At 40.6% G+C, this 18,771-nt stretch overlaps 1 protein-coding gene across 2 annotated transcripts; it reads left to right on the top strand.

Moving 5' to 3' along the window:
* Nucleotides 1-4,871: 4,871 nt before the first annotated feature.
* Nucleotides 4,872-17,816, top strand: LOC148646363 (neuroblast differentiation-associated protein AHNAK). Of its 2 annotated transcripts, XM_088610337.1 has the most exons (6): nucleotides 4,872-5,013; nucleotides 8,391-8,447; nucleotides 8,729-8,852; nucleotides 9,354-9,526; nucleotides 9,620-12,170; nucleotides 12,408-17,816. In XM_088610337.1, the coding sequence occupies exons 2-6, from the start codon at nucleotides 8,445-8,447 to the stop codon at nucleotides 17,015-17,017; spliced, it is 7,461 nt and encodes a 2,486-aa protein (XP_088466463.1). In that variant the 5' UTR covers nucleotides 4,872-5,013; nucleotides 8,391-8,444; the 3' UTR covers nucleotides 17,018-17,816. The 2 variants fall into 2 exon arrangements, with proteins under 2 accessions (XP_088466463.1, XP_088466462.1); XM_088610336.1 differs by having other exon boundaries at nucleotides 9,620-17,816.
* The last annotated feature ends 955 nt before the right edge of the window (nucleotides 17,817-18,771 follow it).

The following is an 18,771-nucleotide window of genomic DNA, read 5'->3' as shown; positions in this document are numbered from 1 at the left end:
ACCAGCCACAAAATGTGAACCTGTCACATTCCCGTGGCACAAGTAAGATCAACAATGAGAAACGCACCCGCCCAGTCAGGAGGGCATCATGAGTCACCAGCAGAGTATATGGGATAGGGACTGTTTCTAATGTAATCGTTTTTAAATAAAAAGCATTGTTCTCTAAAAAGTGCTCGTGTTGAGACCCAGCCAACACCCACATTCCCTTCTCTCCGTTGTGCCTGTACAAGTTCAAGGGCTTTCCGTGCACAATACAGGGTAAACAGTGTAGTCTTGTCTGGCTGGTTCAGTTGGAGACTGGTGATGTAGGCCCCCACTGAATCGGCTTTGTTTTCCCTGGAGTCTTCTAGAGGGGACCAGTGAACAAAATCATCCCGTCTTAAAAATGGCTGTGTTCCAAAAATATATTTTTCTCCTCCTTTAAAGCTGCCTTTGGCTTATCTGAAATGTTCTTCAGGTGCTGGAATACCAATTCATCCAGATTTTTTTTTTGTGAAAATGTGTAGTTACACTGGTATTTTAAATATGCAAGTAAACTATGTTTAGAATTCAGAATCAAATGGCTGCTTTGTCAAGTATGAATCTGATTGTTATAATCCAGTGCAATAGGTTCAGTTCCTCCCATGTAGCAATGCTTGCAAAGTCCTGAATTCCAGTTGTACTTCAATGTATTGGTGCATATCCAGTGCAAAGCCCTATTTTCTTGTTTCTTATTATAACAATGTACAACTGAAACATGGGAAACACTCCTTGGAATTCAAAGGTGTCTTTAATGTGCACAAATACCTCGTATCATGCTAACCGGGTGGCAGTACTGTATCTGAAGCTCCTTAGTCTCTCTGTTCTCTGCATGGACTGTGAACAATTAGAAACATTTTTTGCACCACGCGTCTCGTGAATGACTTCATTCAGTACAGCATCTTGCACTCTGACATTCAGCGGGTATTTCTCTGCGCTGTCATTTTAGGAAAGAATCTGAAGAACTGCCCTGCCCACAAATTAAAAAGGCAGAACTAATTAATGAGATCCATCACCCCCCCCCCCGCCCCAGAGCACACACCATAGCTGAACTGCCCTGTCCCACTGGGGCTTCCCCTGAGAAGAATTTCCTCCGTGAACGAACCCCGGTGCGAGTGGCCCCAGCTCCACCACAGGGGGGACTGCCAGAGCCAGTCCTGCCTGCTGGGGGACCAATCACATCCCTCTCCGCCACGCGGGACGCGAAGAGGGCCAGGGAGGTGAAGCCAGAGCCCAGGTGGCTGCTGACTGAGCATCACTTTCTACACGTGGGGTTGGCAGGCAGGAGGGAGTGGCTTTTGAGAAATCTGAAGCAATTAGACGCTGGGCATACAAATATTTCATTCATCTCGTACTTTATGACTTGAGTGCAAAACCCCACCTTTGAAATGTCAGAGATGCCCATTAGGAAATATAGTATTTTCTCAGTATTGACACAAAATGACAGACCCACTCCAACACATATGCATAATAATAATAATCATATAATCACGTATAAAGTAATTTTACTTGGTAAAAATAGTTTCAGGAAAACAAGATAAAGTTTCTCTCCATGTTGTCTCTTAAAGAGGCTCTGATTGCAGCCTGATCATGTCACTGACTTTCTGTGGTAAGTAGTCAACACATTTGTGGTTCTCCTGCCCCTTAAAATAATATCAGTGTTACTTATTACCAGTACAAAAATATCACACTAGTGTGTCACTGAAGTTACTGAAATCACTAGTTTGTGGGCCATGTAAAATCAACCATAGCTGTTTAACAAGGACAGGTAAGATTTTTTCCTGGTTTTCCTGGAAAATGAAAAAGAGTACAAAGAAATAAGGCACTGAAATTGAACACCAACTTAGCCTCTTGCTTGATGTTCTTTACCAACAACTAGCATAGCAGCAGATCAGTCGCTCTTTCTTCATTGGTCACCAAATCCATTCTTCACATTGTCTAAATTCCTTTCCACATTCTACCGCAGACAGCCATCGGTATCTGCGTCTGTTCCGTCTGAAACTGGGCAAATCCTGTACGTGAAACTTGCATCGATTTGTGTGCTCCCCTCACCTGGAATGAAATCAATTTCACCTTTTCCCCCCTGAGAAGCAGTTCTTCAACATACTCCTCGCAGCTCTGCACACAGGAACAATGCTGGAGTAGGCCAGGACAGCCAAAGGCAGAATTCCACCGACTTTGTCATGATGATTGGAGATGGGGAGGATGTGAAGAATGATTCTCTCAGCAAAGGAAAACAATGTGAAGAATGCTCGCATGGGAATCCATTGATTATAACAGGCATGATCGTGAAACTTTACTCTCGTGCTTGCTTGATATACAGAGACTCCTCCTGCTTCCATTTGCATAGGAAAAAAAGATCATCTTTGTCTTGAGATATTTCCTTTCTTTCCCAAATACAGGAAAGGATTTATTACATATATCTGTCCCCAGCTGCAGGTCGTCATTGACAGCCACAGAAAATAGGATCCACACACACCCAGCAGAAGCAAACACAGCTTTGTGTGAGAGATGGATAGGCTGTTCAGGAGCGTCCCATTGTCTGAATTCTGCCTTTTTGTGCTTTTCTGTCCAGCATTTGCAGCTGTCTGAATTCATACATTAGCCAAGTCTGTTTTTGCCCACAGCAATGTTTACCAGCCATCATGCCTCTTGTGATGTCATGGACATCAACTTGTCTTTTCCTCAAGGCATGGTGTTCTGAGGAAGAAAACAGGTCTACTATTACTTTAGTCCTCAGGATAAGGGAGCCACCATGGCCTGGGCCATCATGACACATTCATTTCCCTTAACTAGCCAGATTTTTTATTTATTTATAAATAATATTATTTATGTATGCGGTTGTCAAGCAGTTTCAACCTTTTTACATTAGAAACATTTCGGAATTTTGTTCCGATATGTTTTTGTGATATATATAGAGTATGAGATTACATTTTCAGTTGATTATTTATAGAGTACATACTGATATTTCCTATGATGTCGTAATGATCGTATTGTTGCGTTAGTGTGATAAACTTCCCTGTGAGATTGTTTGCGGTACTAAATAAATTCTCAAAGCTAAACTCTGGCTTGTGAGCAAAATTCTGTGACACAGAGAAACATGCCTTAGAGAAACGTCTGTGTTTTGCAGCAGTTCAGACCTGAGTCAAGCACAGATTGTCCTTCATGAGCAGGAGTGCTGGGATATTCATTCTGAAGCCCACATCTGGCTCCCCTTACTGGACAGGGCAAGAGAGTCAGAGTAACCACACATAAGACGGAGGAGCAAAACTAGCACAGATGACGAGACATTGAGTAAAGTTGCATGTGCTCTGTATAAATATGTGTAAGGGTGTGTGTATGTGTATAAATGTATTTGTGTATCTGTGAAAAGGTGTTTGTATACTGCGTAAACATTTATGTGTGAAAGTGTGTAATGGTGTGTATATAAACATTTACATGTGTGAGAGGTAGTGTTTAAGGGTGTGTACGTGTGTGAGAGTAAGTGTGTAATGGTGTGTGTATATGAACATTAATGTGTGAAAGTGTGTAAGGGTGTGTGTGTATTTTAACACGTAGGTGTGTGAAAGTGGGTGTGTGTGTATTTGTATATACAAGGCCAAGCAATTATTTTTTAAAATGTATTTCTGTTTTTGTCCTTTCATTCATATCACGGTTTAGTAGGAAGACTTGGTGAATATTTAAACAGTCACTGGCCAGACTGTGCACTGGAAAACAATTCAACCTTTTCTCATTAGCGATAATGTGAAATACAGTACATTAACCCTTCACCATAAGCTTCTTTCAGCAAGCAAGATGTCTGTTTCCCTACTTACATGTTTTCAGATAACTGATTCAAGCCTTTTTCTGTGATTCCTAGTTTCGGCAAAGACTGCAACTTTATTAAAGAGAAGTAACAAAGAAACAAGTCAGAGCTTGAGAGAGAAGCACAAATATTTAAGTGTAATATGAATCAAGAAGATTTCTTTTGCTCTTAGGGCCAAAATCCCACCTCTAGGCAAAATAACCTTGTTTTACAATACTCTGCTGTAGGCATGTAAAAACATATATATACCTCTCAGCTGAATTAATTTTTCATTTATTTTTATGGGTAGTGTTGGCTGTTTTCCCAGCAGCATATGCCTAAATCTGTCCCAGTAATAAAAATATCAGCAACCTTTTTTAAGACAATCATACAGTAATCAAAGGTTTGGGTACAATTCTCCTGTAGAGGCTTATTTTAGATATGCCTTTCCTAGTATCATTAGGTAAATCATCTTCTAGAGAATTAGGTCAACTGCCTCAAATATCAAGACTCTGTCTTAGTAGAGACAACAACTCATTAGTCAGGTTCGGGGTCAGCTGGAGTCGCCACTCTGTATCACTGCACAGGAGTGGAGTGGAGCTTTCAGCACTTTCACTCATGGCTGGCAATGACGTGAAGGTATTTTTGATGTGCGAATCAAAATCTTCGTGTCCCTTATGCTTTGTCTGGGGTGATCGTTTCAGGAACAGCAATAGTAACAGAATATTCTGGACATGCTCAGTGTCTAATTTGCTTATATACCAGATATCCTGGTTAGCACCTTGACCATTAAATGATCCACCTCTGATGCCCCTTATCTTGTCAATTAAGGTCTCAGCTATTCAAAGAACGCAAGATCTGATTAGCCGCTTTGTTGCAGACCAGCAGAAACTCAGGATACTCTGTCATTTTCCTAGGGAGCCACATTTTTTTAATAGGCTTTTTTGCCATGGCTTAGTGGGTGTTTCTGGATATCTGGTTTGGGCTGTCCCTGGTGAGTTCTCTGCTCACCTCCCTGGGTTTCGACTATCACCACCAGAATGTGGCTGTCCCCTCCCTGGGAAGGCAGGGACAGCGGAGGCAGAACCTGTTTGGTGGGTCAGGTGGAATGTCATTTAACTGGCAGAGGCTGCCTCTGAGACACAGTTGAAAGGATACTGACCCGACAACATCACTGCATCCCTTCAGGACACTTGGCAAGACGCTTAAAGGTAAGACTGAATGCATCTTGACTTTACGAAAGCTTCACAAAACTATATACAGGTACAGAGAGAAGCATTCGTGCTCTCTACATGAATAAATACGTTTATCAAGTCACTTAATTTGAGTAAATGCCATCTATTAAAGTAGATATTTTTCCTAGCAGTGATATCTCTTCTAAATTAAGTGAACACCCACGCAGCAAGAGATGTTTTAATTTTCTAAAAGATGTAGCTATAAGGTGTTGGCAACTGTATTTTAAATGAGCAGATTCACATGAAAGTCATCACTTTTCATGATAAAGCACTCAATTCATGTAAAAGAGGTAGTGCTAAAAATAAAAACAGCTCAGCTAAGTCGCTATAGTTATACATAAATAAAACGTGACTGCTTATAAAGAGGAATGTGTAAAACAAGCATTAAAGATAAAAGGAAACTGTCTCTTACTGTTGCAGTGTTATTTTATTGCAATACTTTTAAGTTTTACTTACTTTATATAATTAGAAATGTCACTACAGAATAAATTCTCAGCTACCATTTCCTGAAGCCTCCTTGCTAAAAGACACAACAACAGCATCCAGGCTGGAGTTTGATCCATCAGCAGGCAGCAGTGAAGTCCAGAGTGCTAACGATTACTCCACCCTGGAGAGCACGTGCACTGACATGGACAGCACACTTCCAATTTCCCGATCGAATCTATTTGTATACCTCTAGGTGTTTCAGGAGGTCTGGGGATATATCCAATTGTACAAGCAGCTAGTAGTACTGCCGTAAGCAGAGCTCTGGTTACTCTTTATTCTGTGTATTCCATAATCCTATAACCCACAAGTCAACTTAAATAAGCTGAGCGAAAGAAAATCCACTCGCAGGTCATGACAGTAAAGGAAAGGAGAAGACAGAAACTCGGGACAGATAAAGAGCAAACTGCTTTCCGTTTGTGGCTGGTGAATGTACTGTATACTTGAAGGACAAAAATATCCCACCCCTGTCCACTGCTGCACAGCTGGGGGTCTTATAACATTGCATTGATTCATTGAGCTTCTCTGTTTAAAAACCATTTTATTGAGGATTCAGTAAAAAATGTAAATAATTATCTAGCATGTAAGGAACATAAAATAATAAAAAGAAATGTTTACAAAGGGAAATTGGAAGTATTGGAAGTGAGATGTTTTTGGTGAAATGTGTTCATTTACATAGTATTTATGTTAGCATCTGAAACTAAACATTTCAAAAGAAGGGCAGTTTGGAAGAGTTTAGAAATTGTTTCATTTTTCAAATGTACAGAAATATATACAGTATATAGGTTATTCTTGTTTTATGAAGAAGAAACGTTTCTGTATTCGAGCAGGTTAGTAATTAAAAGTATTTAATTCAATATCTTAATCATTGCTGTGTCCTAAAGTCACTGGGTGCATCTTATTAAAACTGTCAGTGTGGCAAAATAGTTTCAATTTTCACGATAAAAAAAGTCAATACTAGATCCTTTCAGGCAAACCATAATCATCAGCTCAGCTTGGTTCATCATATGACACTTCATCTGAATACAATAATAAGGAGCAGTGGGTGTGGTAGTGAAGAGTATGCATGGTACCTGGGCACACTGACATGAGCTCATACTTCCCCTCAGGCACTGGACCAACCAGTTTATTCTGTCCTGTTTGGTAATTCGGCTCAAGAACTTATCAGGCGTTTCACTGCAGCAGCCCTGAAGCTATGCCTTAAAAAACCACAGGACACAGCTGTCTGTAAGGCTGTCTACCTGCACGAATTTCAATTCCAGGCTTCGCAAAGAATGCAGAAATATCTATGTACTGAATATACATAAATACAGGCAGAATTATATGTTTGTCATCGACAATGGAAAAACAAGCATTTTCAAAACATTATACTGACAATATTTCAAACTACATGTGTAATTGAATTAGGAAACTACACATCTGAGAATACAGATAATTCGTCGTTTACTTTGCACTGTTTTTATTATTGCTGTAAAGTGTTCTTGCAATAGCTGTCTATTACTATCATAAACATGGGCAGCTTTAAACTTTGCTTAAGATTTTGCATTCAGTGTACAACATAGCAGCTAAAACATTTGCGTACCAAAGCAGAAAGGAAGAGAAAGACCTAGCAGTCCCTGGAGCAGGAGGGTAATTTGCAATAGCATCAGGAAATAAATGTTGTTGATGCAGGGTCTTCAGTACATACACTCTTGAAATTGAAAGGGAGGTGCCCGTGTCTCTCACTATATAAGCTGAAACTACATGAAAAGGGCTGTGAGCCAGCACTGCCAGGTGCACTTCATCAATGCTCAGCTACAGATGAAAACAATGCAGGGGCCGCATTCCTCTGGCATCAGAAATCAGCACATTCCCGATTTGTCTGATGGGCTCCTTGAGAACAAGACTTCCTGTCATTCCTTTTCTACCTGACCTGTGTGACCACCTCACAGAGCCAGAAAGGACTTGATCTCAATGTCCGATCTTCAGCTCCAGTATACTTTACCCCACATCACATTAGCTCTTGAAAGAAAAGGTAAAAGGAGAGTGCGTGTATAGAAATGCCTGTTTTAGGTAATTTGTGATATTATTCCTTGAAAATGCTTGAATTGCTAAAGGAAATACAACTGGGTGAATCTGACTACATTGCTTTCTCCTTTGTTTAGCTGCTCTGTTTTACAGAGGATGTGGTTGAGTTAAAATGAGATGCTGCTGGTGACGTTTGCAGATAAGTCACATTATGCAGAAAAGGTTTCATCCCTTGTGAAACGAGTCCATGACGTTTATTTCATGAGTTAGGGTTTCTGACAGAATATGAATATTAGGAGCAGAAGTTACCCTTCTGTATTCGGAGAACATGACTAATGTGACCATACAAGGGGTTGGGTGTGTGCTGCAGGATGAGCTACTTGTATCTGCCTAAAGAAATGCTGCACTAATAGTCTCAGCTCAGGACCCTTTTAGTAAGTCTGCCACCTCTTTATTACCTGTGCTGGTGAAAGAATCATCGCGAAACAAACATACAGCTGCCAGTCAGACGCAGTGCTCGAGAGTTACCTTGATTCAAAATAAAATGTCCCTATGTCTCATTATTTATTTTCTTATGGACTGATTCCCTTTTGCAGTATAACACTTGCTATAATTAGTCAGTGGCTGTTGTTAGAGAAGGCCGTGGGATTTTCTGAAAACGTTTATTGACCATGTTGGACATTTGACCACTGGGGGCTCAGACTAGGACTGTCACTGGGCTGAAGTTTGACAATAGTATAAACCAAATATCTGTACAAAACAATATACATTCCCACTTACATCAATTAGCATAGTATACCGGAAATCGAATACTTGAATTATTTAGGAACTTAACAATGCTTTTTTGTTTTTGTTTCTGACAGCTTTCTACGAGAGGTTTCAAAAAGTCATGCAACTGTAATCAAAAGACTGGCATAATGGTAGGTGAACTATTTCTCTTGTATTACTTACATTCTTGTTATTAAGAGCAAGTACAACTTTAACACAGACAGCGTATGTTAAGGCCAGAAAGAGCAGTAAACATCCAAACTATTTAAAAAAATAAAGAATGCTTTATAAGACACAAAAGCATAATTAAAAGTATTTGATTCAAAGCTCAATTGTTTCATCTGGTTTTCTTTGCAGACTTAATTTCCAATGCCATTGGTACCTCATATTCCAGCTAACCTTCAAAGCTCTCCATGTGTGTTTGATTTTCTAGAATGGACATAAGAGAAACCGGAGCTTCTCAGACAACCTGGTCCTGGAGGAGGCTGAGGAAGGAGGCATTGTTGTCGCAGACATCAAAGATGATTCACTTGCTGCAGCCCGTGGTCTCAAAGAGGGTAAATCAGCCACCCATCCATTTTCTAACCCCTCATCCAAGTCAGGGTCATGAAGAAGCCAGAGCCTAGCTCAGCAAGAAATAGGCACAAGTCAGGATACACCCCAGTATATCGCAGGGCAGACAGACACAGACGCACACACTCACACCAGGGCCAATTTTTCCTTATATGGACAGCACCCCACTTCCGAAACTGAACCGAGCCCCGTGAGGTAGCAATGCTAACCACTGCACTACTGTATCACCCAAAACAGGTTATGTAACTCATTATTACATGTAAAATGATAACCCATTGGTAATAAGCAACCCTTTGAAATGTACCTATTTATTTCCCTTACAATATAATATTTAAGGTAATTGTTTGATTATCGATTACATTAGAATATTACTTTTTAAAAAGATCTAAAATCATAGTTTATTGCACACAAATGTCCTTTTGTTAATCTATAAGAATTTAAGAATGTCTTTTTAATTTGTGATTTTTTTAACCTTCCTTTCTTAGGGGATGAAATTGTTGGTGCTACCATCTTCTTTGACAACTTGAAGAAGGACGATGTGGTTAAGTTATTGAAAATGACTGAGCCTTACAATGCAAACATGAAAGTCCATACAAAACATGGTCAAAATGCTCCCAACAACATCTTTGGAATACCTGGCTTCAGCCCTTCAAATACAGTAAGTGCTGTTATATGTCATATACACTGTATGTTAATATTTCAAGTGTTTGCACTTGTCTGTTTGTTTAAATGTTCTGTCTTTTCTTTCTAGGGGCCTGTGGATGTTGGCTATAACAAACTATTCAACAGTAAGATAAAAAAATACCTCAGACCTCAACAGTCTCTTGATGGAAGCTTAACACTACCAGGTACAAGAGTTAATGGCATCAATACACGACTGAACAAAAAACTGAAGAATACTGGAACAAATGTGTCATTGCCAAATCTGAGTGATCCTGATGTTTTGAATCTTCAGGGACCAAACTTAAAGGGAGGCATCAAAGATCCAGCTTCAACATACAAATGGCCCAGTATGAACATTACCAGTCCAAACACTCAAATACAGAGACCAGACCTGGACATTGATGCAGGCATGAAGACACCAAAGCTGAACCTTTCATCTCCGACGTTCAAGGGAGGAATCAATACACCTGACTCAGATATTAATTTACCCAAAGTCGAATTAAATTCCCCAAATCTTGATATAAAAACCCCCAATCTTGACATTGAAGCTCCAAAAGGGAAATTCAATATGCCAACCTTTAAGAAACCTGATTTTGGGATCTCTGGGCCAAAAGTCAAGGGACCAGACCTGGACATTGATGCAGACATGAAGACACCAGATGTGAACTTCTCAGCTCCTAAGATGAAGGGAGGATTCAATACTCCTGACTTGGATGTGAGTTTACCCAAAGCTGATCTTAAAGGTCCAGATCTTGACTTAAAGGCCCCCAATCTTGACATTGAAGCTCCTAAGGGAAAATTCAAAATGCCAACGTTTAAGAAGTCTAATTTTGGGATCTCTGGGCCAAAAGTCAAGGGACCAGACTTGGACATTGATGCAGACATGAAGACACCAGACATGAACCTCTCAGCTCCTAAGATGAAGGGAGGATTCAACACTCCTGACTTGGATGTGAGTTTACCCAAAGCTAATCTTAAAGGTCCAGATCTTGACTTAAAGGCTCCAAACCTTGACATCAATCCTCCAAAAGGGAAATTCAATATGCCAACCTTTAAGACACCTGAATTCGGTCTATCTGTGCCAAAAGTCAAGGGACCAGACCTGGACATTGATGCAGACATGAAGACACCAGACGTGAACTTCTCAGCTCCTAAGATGAAGGGAGGATTCAATACTCCTGACTTGGATGTGAGTTTACCCAAAGCTGATCTTAAAGGTCCAGATCTTGACTTAAAGGCCCCCAATCTTGACATTGAAGCTCCTAAGGGAAAATTCAATATGCCAACGTTTAAGAAGCCTGATTTTGGGATCTCTGGGCCAAAAGTCAAGGGACCAGACCTGGACATTGATGCAGACATGAAGACACCAGACATGAAATTATCAGCTCCTAAGATGAAGGGAGGATTCAATACTCCTGACTTGGATGTGAGTTTACCCAAAGCTGATCTTAAAGGTCCAGATCTTGACTTAAAGGCCCCCAATCTTGACATTGAAGCTCCTAAGGGAAAATTCAAAATGCCAAAGTTTAAGAAGCCTAATTTTGGGATCTCTGGGCCAAAAGTCAAGGGACCAGACCTGGACATTGATGGAGACATGAAGACACCAGACTTGAACTTCTCAGCTCCTAAGATGAAGGGAGGATTCAATACTCCTGACCTGGATGTGAGTTTACCCAAAGCAGATCTTAAAGGTCCAGATCTCGACTTAAAGGCTCCAAACCTTGACATCAATCCTCCAAAAGGGAAATTCAATATGCCAACCTTTAAGACACCTGAATTCGGTCTATCTGTGCCAAAAGTCAAGGGACCAGACCTGGACATTGATGCAGACATGAAGACACCAGACGTGAACTTCTCAGCTCCTAAGATGAAGGGAGGATTCAATACTCCTGACTTGGATGTGAGTTTACCCAAAGCTGATCTTAAAGGTCCAGATCTTGACTTAAAGGCCCCCAATCTTGACATTGAAGCTCCTAAGGGAAGATTCAATATGCCAACGTTTAAGAAGCCTGATTTTGGGATCTCTGGGCCAAAAGTCAAGGGACCAGACCTGGACATTGATGCAGACATGAAGACACCAGACATGAAACTATCAGCTCCTAAGATGAAGGGAGGATTCAATACTCCTGACTTGGATGTGAGTTTACCCAAAGCTGATCTTAAAGGTCCAGATCTTGACTTAAAGGCCCCCAATCTTGACATTGAAGCTCCTAAGGGAAAATTCAAAATGCCAAAGTTTAAGAAGCCTAATTTTGGGATCTCTGGTCCAAAAGTCAAGGGACCAGACCTGGACATTGATGGAGACATGAAGACACCAGACTTGAACTTCTCAGCTCCTAAGATGAAGGGAGGATTCAATACTCCTGACCTGGATGTGAGTTTACCCAAAGCAGATCTTAAAGGTCCAGATCTCGACTTAAAGGCTCCAAACCTTGACATCAATTCTCCAAAAGGGAAATTCAATATGCCAACCTTTAAGAAACCTGAATTCAGTCTATCTGGACCAAAAGTTAAGGGACCAGACCTGGACATTGATGCAGACATGAAGACACCAGACTTGAACTTCTCAGCTCCTAAGATGAAGGGAGGATTCAATACTCCTGACTTGGATGTGAGTTTACCCAAAGCTGATCTTAAAGGTCCAGATCTTGACTTAAAGGCTCCAAACCTTGACATCAATCCTCCAAAAGGGAAATTCAATATGCCAACCTTTAAGAAACCTGATTTTGGGATCTCTGGGCCAAAAGTCAAGGGACCAGACCTGGACATTGATGCAGACATGAAGACACCAGATGTGAACTTCTCAGCTCCTAAGATGAAGGGAGGATTCAATACTCCTGACTTGGATGTGAGTTTACCCAAAGCTAATCTTAAAGGTCCAGATCTTGACTTAAAGGCCCCCAATCTTGACATTGAAGCTCCTAAGGGAAAATTCAAAATGCCAACGTTTAAGAAGCCTAATTTTGGGTTCTCCGGGCCAAAAGTCAAAGGACCAGACCTGGACATTGATGCAGACATGAAGACACCAGACTTAAACCTCTCAGCTCCTAAGATTAAGGGAGGATTCAATACTCCTGACTTGGATGTGAGTATACCCAAAGCTGATCTTAAAGGTCCAAATCTTGACTTAAAGGCTCCAAACCTTGACATCAATCCTCCAAAAGGGAAATTCAAAATGCCAACCTTTAAGAAACCTGAATTCGGTCTATCTGGACCAAAAGTCAAACGACCAGACCTGGACATTGATGCAGACATGAAGACACCAGACTTAAACCTCTCAGGTCCTAAGATAAAGGGAGGATTCAATACTCCTGACTTGGATGTGAGTTTACCCAAAGCTGATCTTAAAGGTCCAGATCTTGACTTAAAGGCTCCAAACCTTGACATCAATCCTCCAAAAGGGAAATTCAAAATGCCAACCTTTAAGAAACCTGAATTCGGTCTATCTGGGCCAAAAGTCAAGGGACCAGACCTGGACATTGATGCAGACATGAAGACACCAGACTTGAACCTCTCAGCTCCTAAGATGAAGGGAGGATTCAATACTCCTGACTTAGATATTCATTTACCCAAAGCTGATCTTAAAGGTCCAGATCTTGACTTAAAGGCCCCAAATCTTGACATTGAAGCTCAAAAGGGAAAATTCAAAATGCCAACGTTTAAGAAGCCTGATTTTGGGATCTCTGGGCCAAAAGTCAACGGACCAGACCTGGACATTGATGCAGACATGAAGACACCAGACTTAAACATCTCAGCTCCTAAGATGAAGGGAGGATTCAATACTCCTGACCTGGATGTGAGTTTACCCAAAGCTGATCTTAAAGGTCCAGATCTTGACTTAAAGGCCCCAAATCTTGACATTGAAGCTCAAAAGGGAAAATTCAAAATGCCAACGTTTAAGAAGCCTGATTTTGGGATCTCTGGGCCAAAAGTCAACGGACCAGACCTGGACATTGATGCAGACATGAAGACACCAGACCTAAACATCTCAGCTCCTAAGATGAAGGGAGGATTCAATACTCCTGACCTGGATGTGAGTTTACCCAAAGCTGATCTTAAAGGTCCAGATCTTGACTTAAAGGCTCCAAACCTTGACATCAATCCTCCAAAAGGGAAATTCAATATGCCAACCTTTAAGAAACCTGAATTCGGTCTATCTGGACCAAAAGTCAAGGGACCAGACCTGGACATTGATGCAGACATGATGACACCAGACTTGAACTTCTCAGCTCCTAAGATGAAGGGAGGATTCAATACTCCTGACTTGGATGTGAGTTTACCCAAAGCTAATCTTAAAGGTCCAGATCTTGACTTAAAGGCCCCCAATCTTGACATTGAAGCTCCTAAGGGAAAATTCAATATGCCAACGTTTAAGAAGCCTGATTTTGGGATCTCTGGGCCAAAAGTCAAGGGACCAGACCTGGACATTGATGCAGACATGAAGACACCAGACCTGAACTTCTCAGCTCCTAAGATGAAGGGAGGATTCAATACTCCTGACATGGATGTGAGTTTACCCAAAGCTAATCTTAAAGGTCCAGATCTTGACTTAAAGGCCCCCAATCTTGACGTTGAAGCTCCTAAGGGAAAATTCAAAATGCCAACGTTTAAGAAGCCTAATTTTGGGTTCTCCGGGCCAAAAGTCAAGGGACCAGACCTGGACATTGATGCAGACATGAAGACACCAGACGTGAACCTCTCAGCTCCTAAGATGAAGGGAGGATTCAATACTCCTGACTTGGATGTGAGTTTACCCAAAGCTAATCTTAAAGGTCCAGATCTTGACTTAAAGGCCCCCAATCTTGACATTGAAGCTCCTAAGGGAAAATTCAATATGCCAACATTTAAGAAGCCTAATTTTGGGATCTCTAGGCCAAAAGTCAAGGGAGCAGACCTGGACATTGATGCAGACATGAAGACACCAGACATGAAACCATCAGCTCCTAAGATGAAGGGAGGGTTCAATACTCCTGACTTGGATGTGAGTTTACCCAAAGCTGATCTTAAAGGTCCAGATCTTGACTTAAAGGCTCCAAACCTTGACATCAATCCTCCAAAAGGGAAATTCAAAATGCCAACCTTTAAGAAACCTGAATTCGGTCTATCTGGGCCAAAAGTCAAGGGACCAGACCTGGACATTGATGCAGACATGAAGACACCAGACGTGAACTTCTCAGCTCCTAAGATGAAGGGAAGATTCAATACTCCTGACTTGGATGTGAGTTTACCAAAAGCTGATCTTAAAGGTCCAGATCTTGACTTAAAGGCCCCCAATCTTGACATTGAAGCTCCTAAGGGAAAATTCAAAATGCCAACGTTTAAGAAGTCTAATTTTGGGATCTCTGGGCCAAAAGTCAAGGGACCAGACTTGGACATTGATGCAGACATGAAGACACCAGACATGAACCTCTCAGCTCCTAAGATGAAGGGAGGATTCAACACTCCTGACATGGATGTGAGTTTACCCAAAGCTAATCTTAAAGGTCCAGATCTTGACTTAAAAGCTCCAAACCTTGACATCAATCCCCCAAAAGGGAAATTCAATATGCCAACCTTTAAGACACCTGAATTCGGTCTATCTGGGCCAAAAGTCAAGGGACCAGACCTGGACATTGATGCAGACATGAAGACACCAGACGTGAACTTCTCAGCTCCTAAGATGAAGGGAGGATTCAATACTCCTGACTTGGATGTGAGTTTACCCAAAGCTAATCTTAAAGGTCCAGATCTTGACTTAAAAGCTCCAAACCTTGACATCAATCCTCCAAAAGGGAAATTCAATATGCCAACCTTTAAGACACCTGAATTCGGTCTATCTGGGCCAAAAGTCAAGGGACCAGACCTGGACATTGATGCAGACATGAAGACACCAGACTTGAACTTCTCAGCTCCTAAGATGAAGGGAGGATTCAATACTCCTGACTTGGATGTGAGTTTACCCATAGCTGATCTTAAAGTTCCAGATCTTGACTTAAAGGCCCCCAATCTTGACATTGAAGCTCCTAAGGGAAAATTCAAAATGCCAACGTTTAAGACGCCTAATTTTGGGATCTCTGGGCCAAAAGTCAAGGGACCAGACCTGGACATTGATGCAGACATGAAGACACCAGACTTAAACTTCTCAGCTCCTAAGATTAAGGGAGGATTCAATACACCTGACTTGGATGTGAGTTTACCCAAAGCTGATCTTAAAGGTCCAAATGTTGACTTGAAGTCCCCAGATCTTGACTTAAAAACTCCAACTCTTGACATAGATGCTCCTAGGGGAAAATTCAAAAAGTCATCTCTTAAAATGGCTGATTTTGGGCTCTCTGGACCAAAAGTAAAGGAACCAGATATGGATATTCAGACATCAAACATTAACGGAGACTTTGATATGTCTTTTTCCAACACACAAAGTCACGATGTCAAATTACCAAAAGGTCAGTTAAAAGTGCCAAAGTTTAAAATTCATAAGCTACCTGATGTTGAGCTTGATTTCAGTCCACCTGAACTGTTAAGAAATGCAGATTTGTCTACTCCAGGAATTGAAGGTCCCAATGTTGATATGAAGAGGCCTAAAGTTGATATCCCTGACATTGACCTAGAGGTTCCAGGAGGAACACTAAAAAGGCCAAAATTCAAGCTACCCTCATTTGGAACTTCACAAAAAAAGCCTAAGGGACCAGATCTAGATATGGATGCAAAGATCAAAACACCCAACATTGACAAGTCAGCACCAAAAATAAAAGGAAGTTTTGATGTGCCAGAAGTTACTAAGCCAGAGATGACCTTCTCTTCTAATCTGCACACAGATCTAGATCTGAAAAGTCCCAAACTCCCAGGAGATATAGATCTATCTGCACCACAAGTCCAAAGCAATATAAAGGGACCGAGCTTTGACGTAAATAAGTCTCAGGTAAAAGCTGGGTCTCAAAAAGCAACAATTAACCTCCGCAAATTTCTTTCAAGATCAAAACCAGATTTAAATATGGATACTGGTGACGGAATTCCAAACACAGACTGTTCTGTCCCACAAGTAAAGGGAGCTATAAGTACTCCAAAACTTGACATGAGCTCACCAAAGGGGGATTTTGCTTTTAATATTTCCGATTTAGACCTTGATGGTCCTGATTCAAACTTAATGAGTTCTAGCTTAAAGCCCTCATTTACCTCACCTAAAATGTCACATTTGGATCGTGATATGGATCTAAATATAACCCCCCCAAAAGCTGGCATTAATGCCACTGTGCCATCCCTCCGAGGTGAAATCACAGATCCAGATTTGAATGTCAGTCTACCTAATGCTCCACATATTGAAGCACCACACGCAAACGTTTCTTTCTCTAAGACAAATGCCCCTTCCTTTGATGGTTACATCTCCAATCTTGAAAACCTTGGTCAGAGGCTAGAAACCTCATCGTCCAAAATAGACATTAATGCAAGACTTCAGAAATTTAAGGGCTCTAGATCACATCAAGCCGCAGAAGTCAGTGAAGAGTTGTAATCAAAGGTCACCTTGTACTTTCTGGACTTAATATTAAAGGCAAACACAGCACACCTGATCTTCAAATCATTTCCTATTCAAACCATTTCCTGAAGCTGCAAAAGGGGAACATTTAATGTCATTAAGCCTGTTCTGGGAAGTGGGGAATTGCTTGACCATCTAGTCCCCACTGCAAATATTGCAAGTACTTGTGAAGCTGATGACAAAGAGGATACGCTTTTTTCTAGTCTTTCTAATGTGCGTAATTATGTTAATAAAGCGTTGTCAACTGCAGAGGAAAATTCTGAATGTTTAGAAAAGCTTGTACTGTTCCCAAATGGCTTATGAAGGTTGAATAAAAACAAATCTCAGAAGCTAACAAAAACACATTGTGTAATAGTTTTAAAATATTAATCTTTAAATTATGTACATATGGTTGACTACAATTCATAAATGCACTTTTTGCTAGCTAGTAATCATATACTTCATCCTATTCTCTCTATATATATTATATAAATGTATGTATTTCTCTTTGTATATAATGATTCTTGGTAATATTACTGTATGTTAGATTGTATTGTCTATACAGCATATAAATTGTGGAACTCCTAAGTTTAAAATTTCCTTCTGCTGTTAATTACAATGTCAAATTAAATTTGCTGCATGAAAGCATATTTCATTCTTTGAACTGCAGAAATATGGAAGAAAATGTAGTAAAGGGTACCTCAGTTCAAACAAATGTACACCTCTCTTTTTGTGTTTGTTTTACCATGTTTACTTTAAAACAATATAGAACTACCAATAAAATTTTACAAAATTCCATTCCTCATTTTCTTTTAATTCTATTTACACGTGTGCCACTTTGTGGGGATTTCTGATGCTAAACTGTTTTTAAATAACCTTGACAGCAAAATATTTGAGAGATATAAAACCATACTGTGTTAATAAAACACCATTATTAGTATATCACAAGTGACAGAAAGTGTGTATTTCAGGGAACAAAGTGCCCACTAATACTTAGAACACTGTGGGGGCGATGACACTGAAATGAGAGATGAGTAAACACACTTTGTACGTAACAAAAATCTAGGGCTCTAATATTGAAATTCTAAAATACTCAAGGATTTACTGATTGAAGGCTGTAAATATGAGGCCGGCTCCACGTTGACACAGGTTACATCATGTTTATTTTTGCCTGATGGCTCAAGTGACTGAATCTGCTACATCCTCCTGCTGCCATTTGTAAGAGCACTTCCGCTCCAGGGTCTGAGAAAGTCCTGCTGGGAGGAGGTGCTCATGCAGCCTCGAAACAACCATCACATCCTGGTGACGCACAAGTGTTCTGAAACTGTGGCAAAGCAACATCTTCTCTTCTCCAACGTCACACCTTGAGAAGAGTTCAGCATGTGGGTGCCCAAAGTCCTCACGTTCTTACATGGACACCATCTCTAGTACTGAGCAGCAGGGAAGGCGATTGTCAGGGCCGATGGGACTGATTTCACCTTTCTCTGCATGAGCCCAGCCATACTACAGTGAAATACACAAGAAGGGCACTTCACGCTGTCTCAGAGTATTTGCACCTTAGAATTTATAAAGTACAGATTTTACATTCTCTACAAAACAGACTACCTAAGTCTGAAATCAATGACAAGATGGCCATTTAAGAATTGCTTATTTCTGAAGAAAATTACATAAAAAGTGTTTTTTGAACTGCTTAACATACAGTAACATCTATTTATAACTCCCACAAAGGTTTACTGAAAAACTAAACGGGA

This window comes from Lepisosteus platostomus, chromosome 17, assembly GCF_059453375.1.
Source record: "Lepisosteus platostomus isolate fLepPlt1 chromosome 17, fLepPlt1.hap1, whole genome shotgun sequence".
Classification (NCBI taxonomy): domain Eukaryota; kingdom Metazoa; phylum Chordata; class Actinopteri; order Semionotiformes; family Lepisosteidae; genus Lepisosteus; species Lepisosteus platostomus.
Note: the sequence above shows the minus strand (reverse complement) of the source record. Positions and strands in the feature narration are given on the sequence as shown.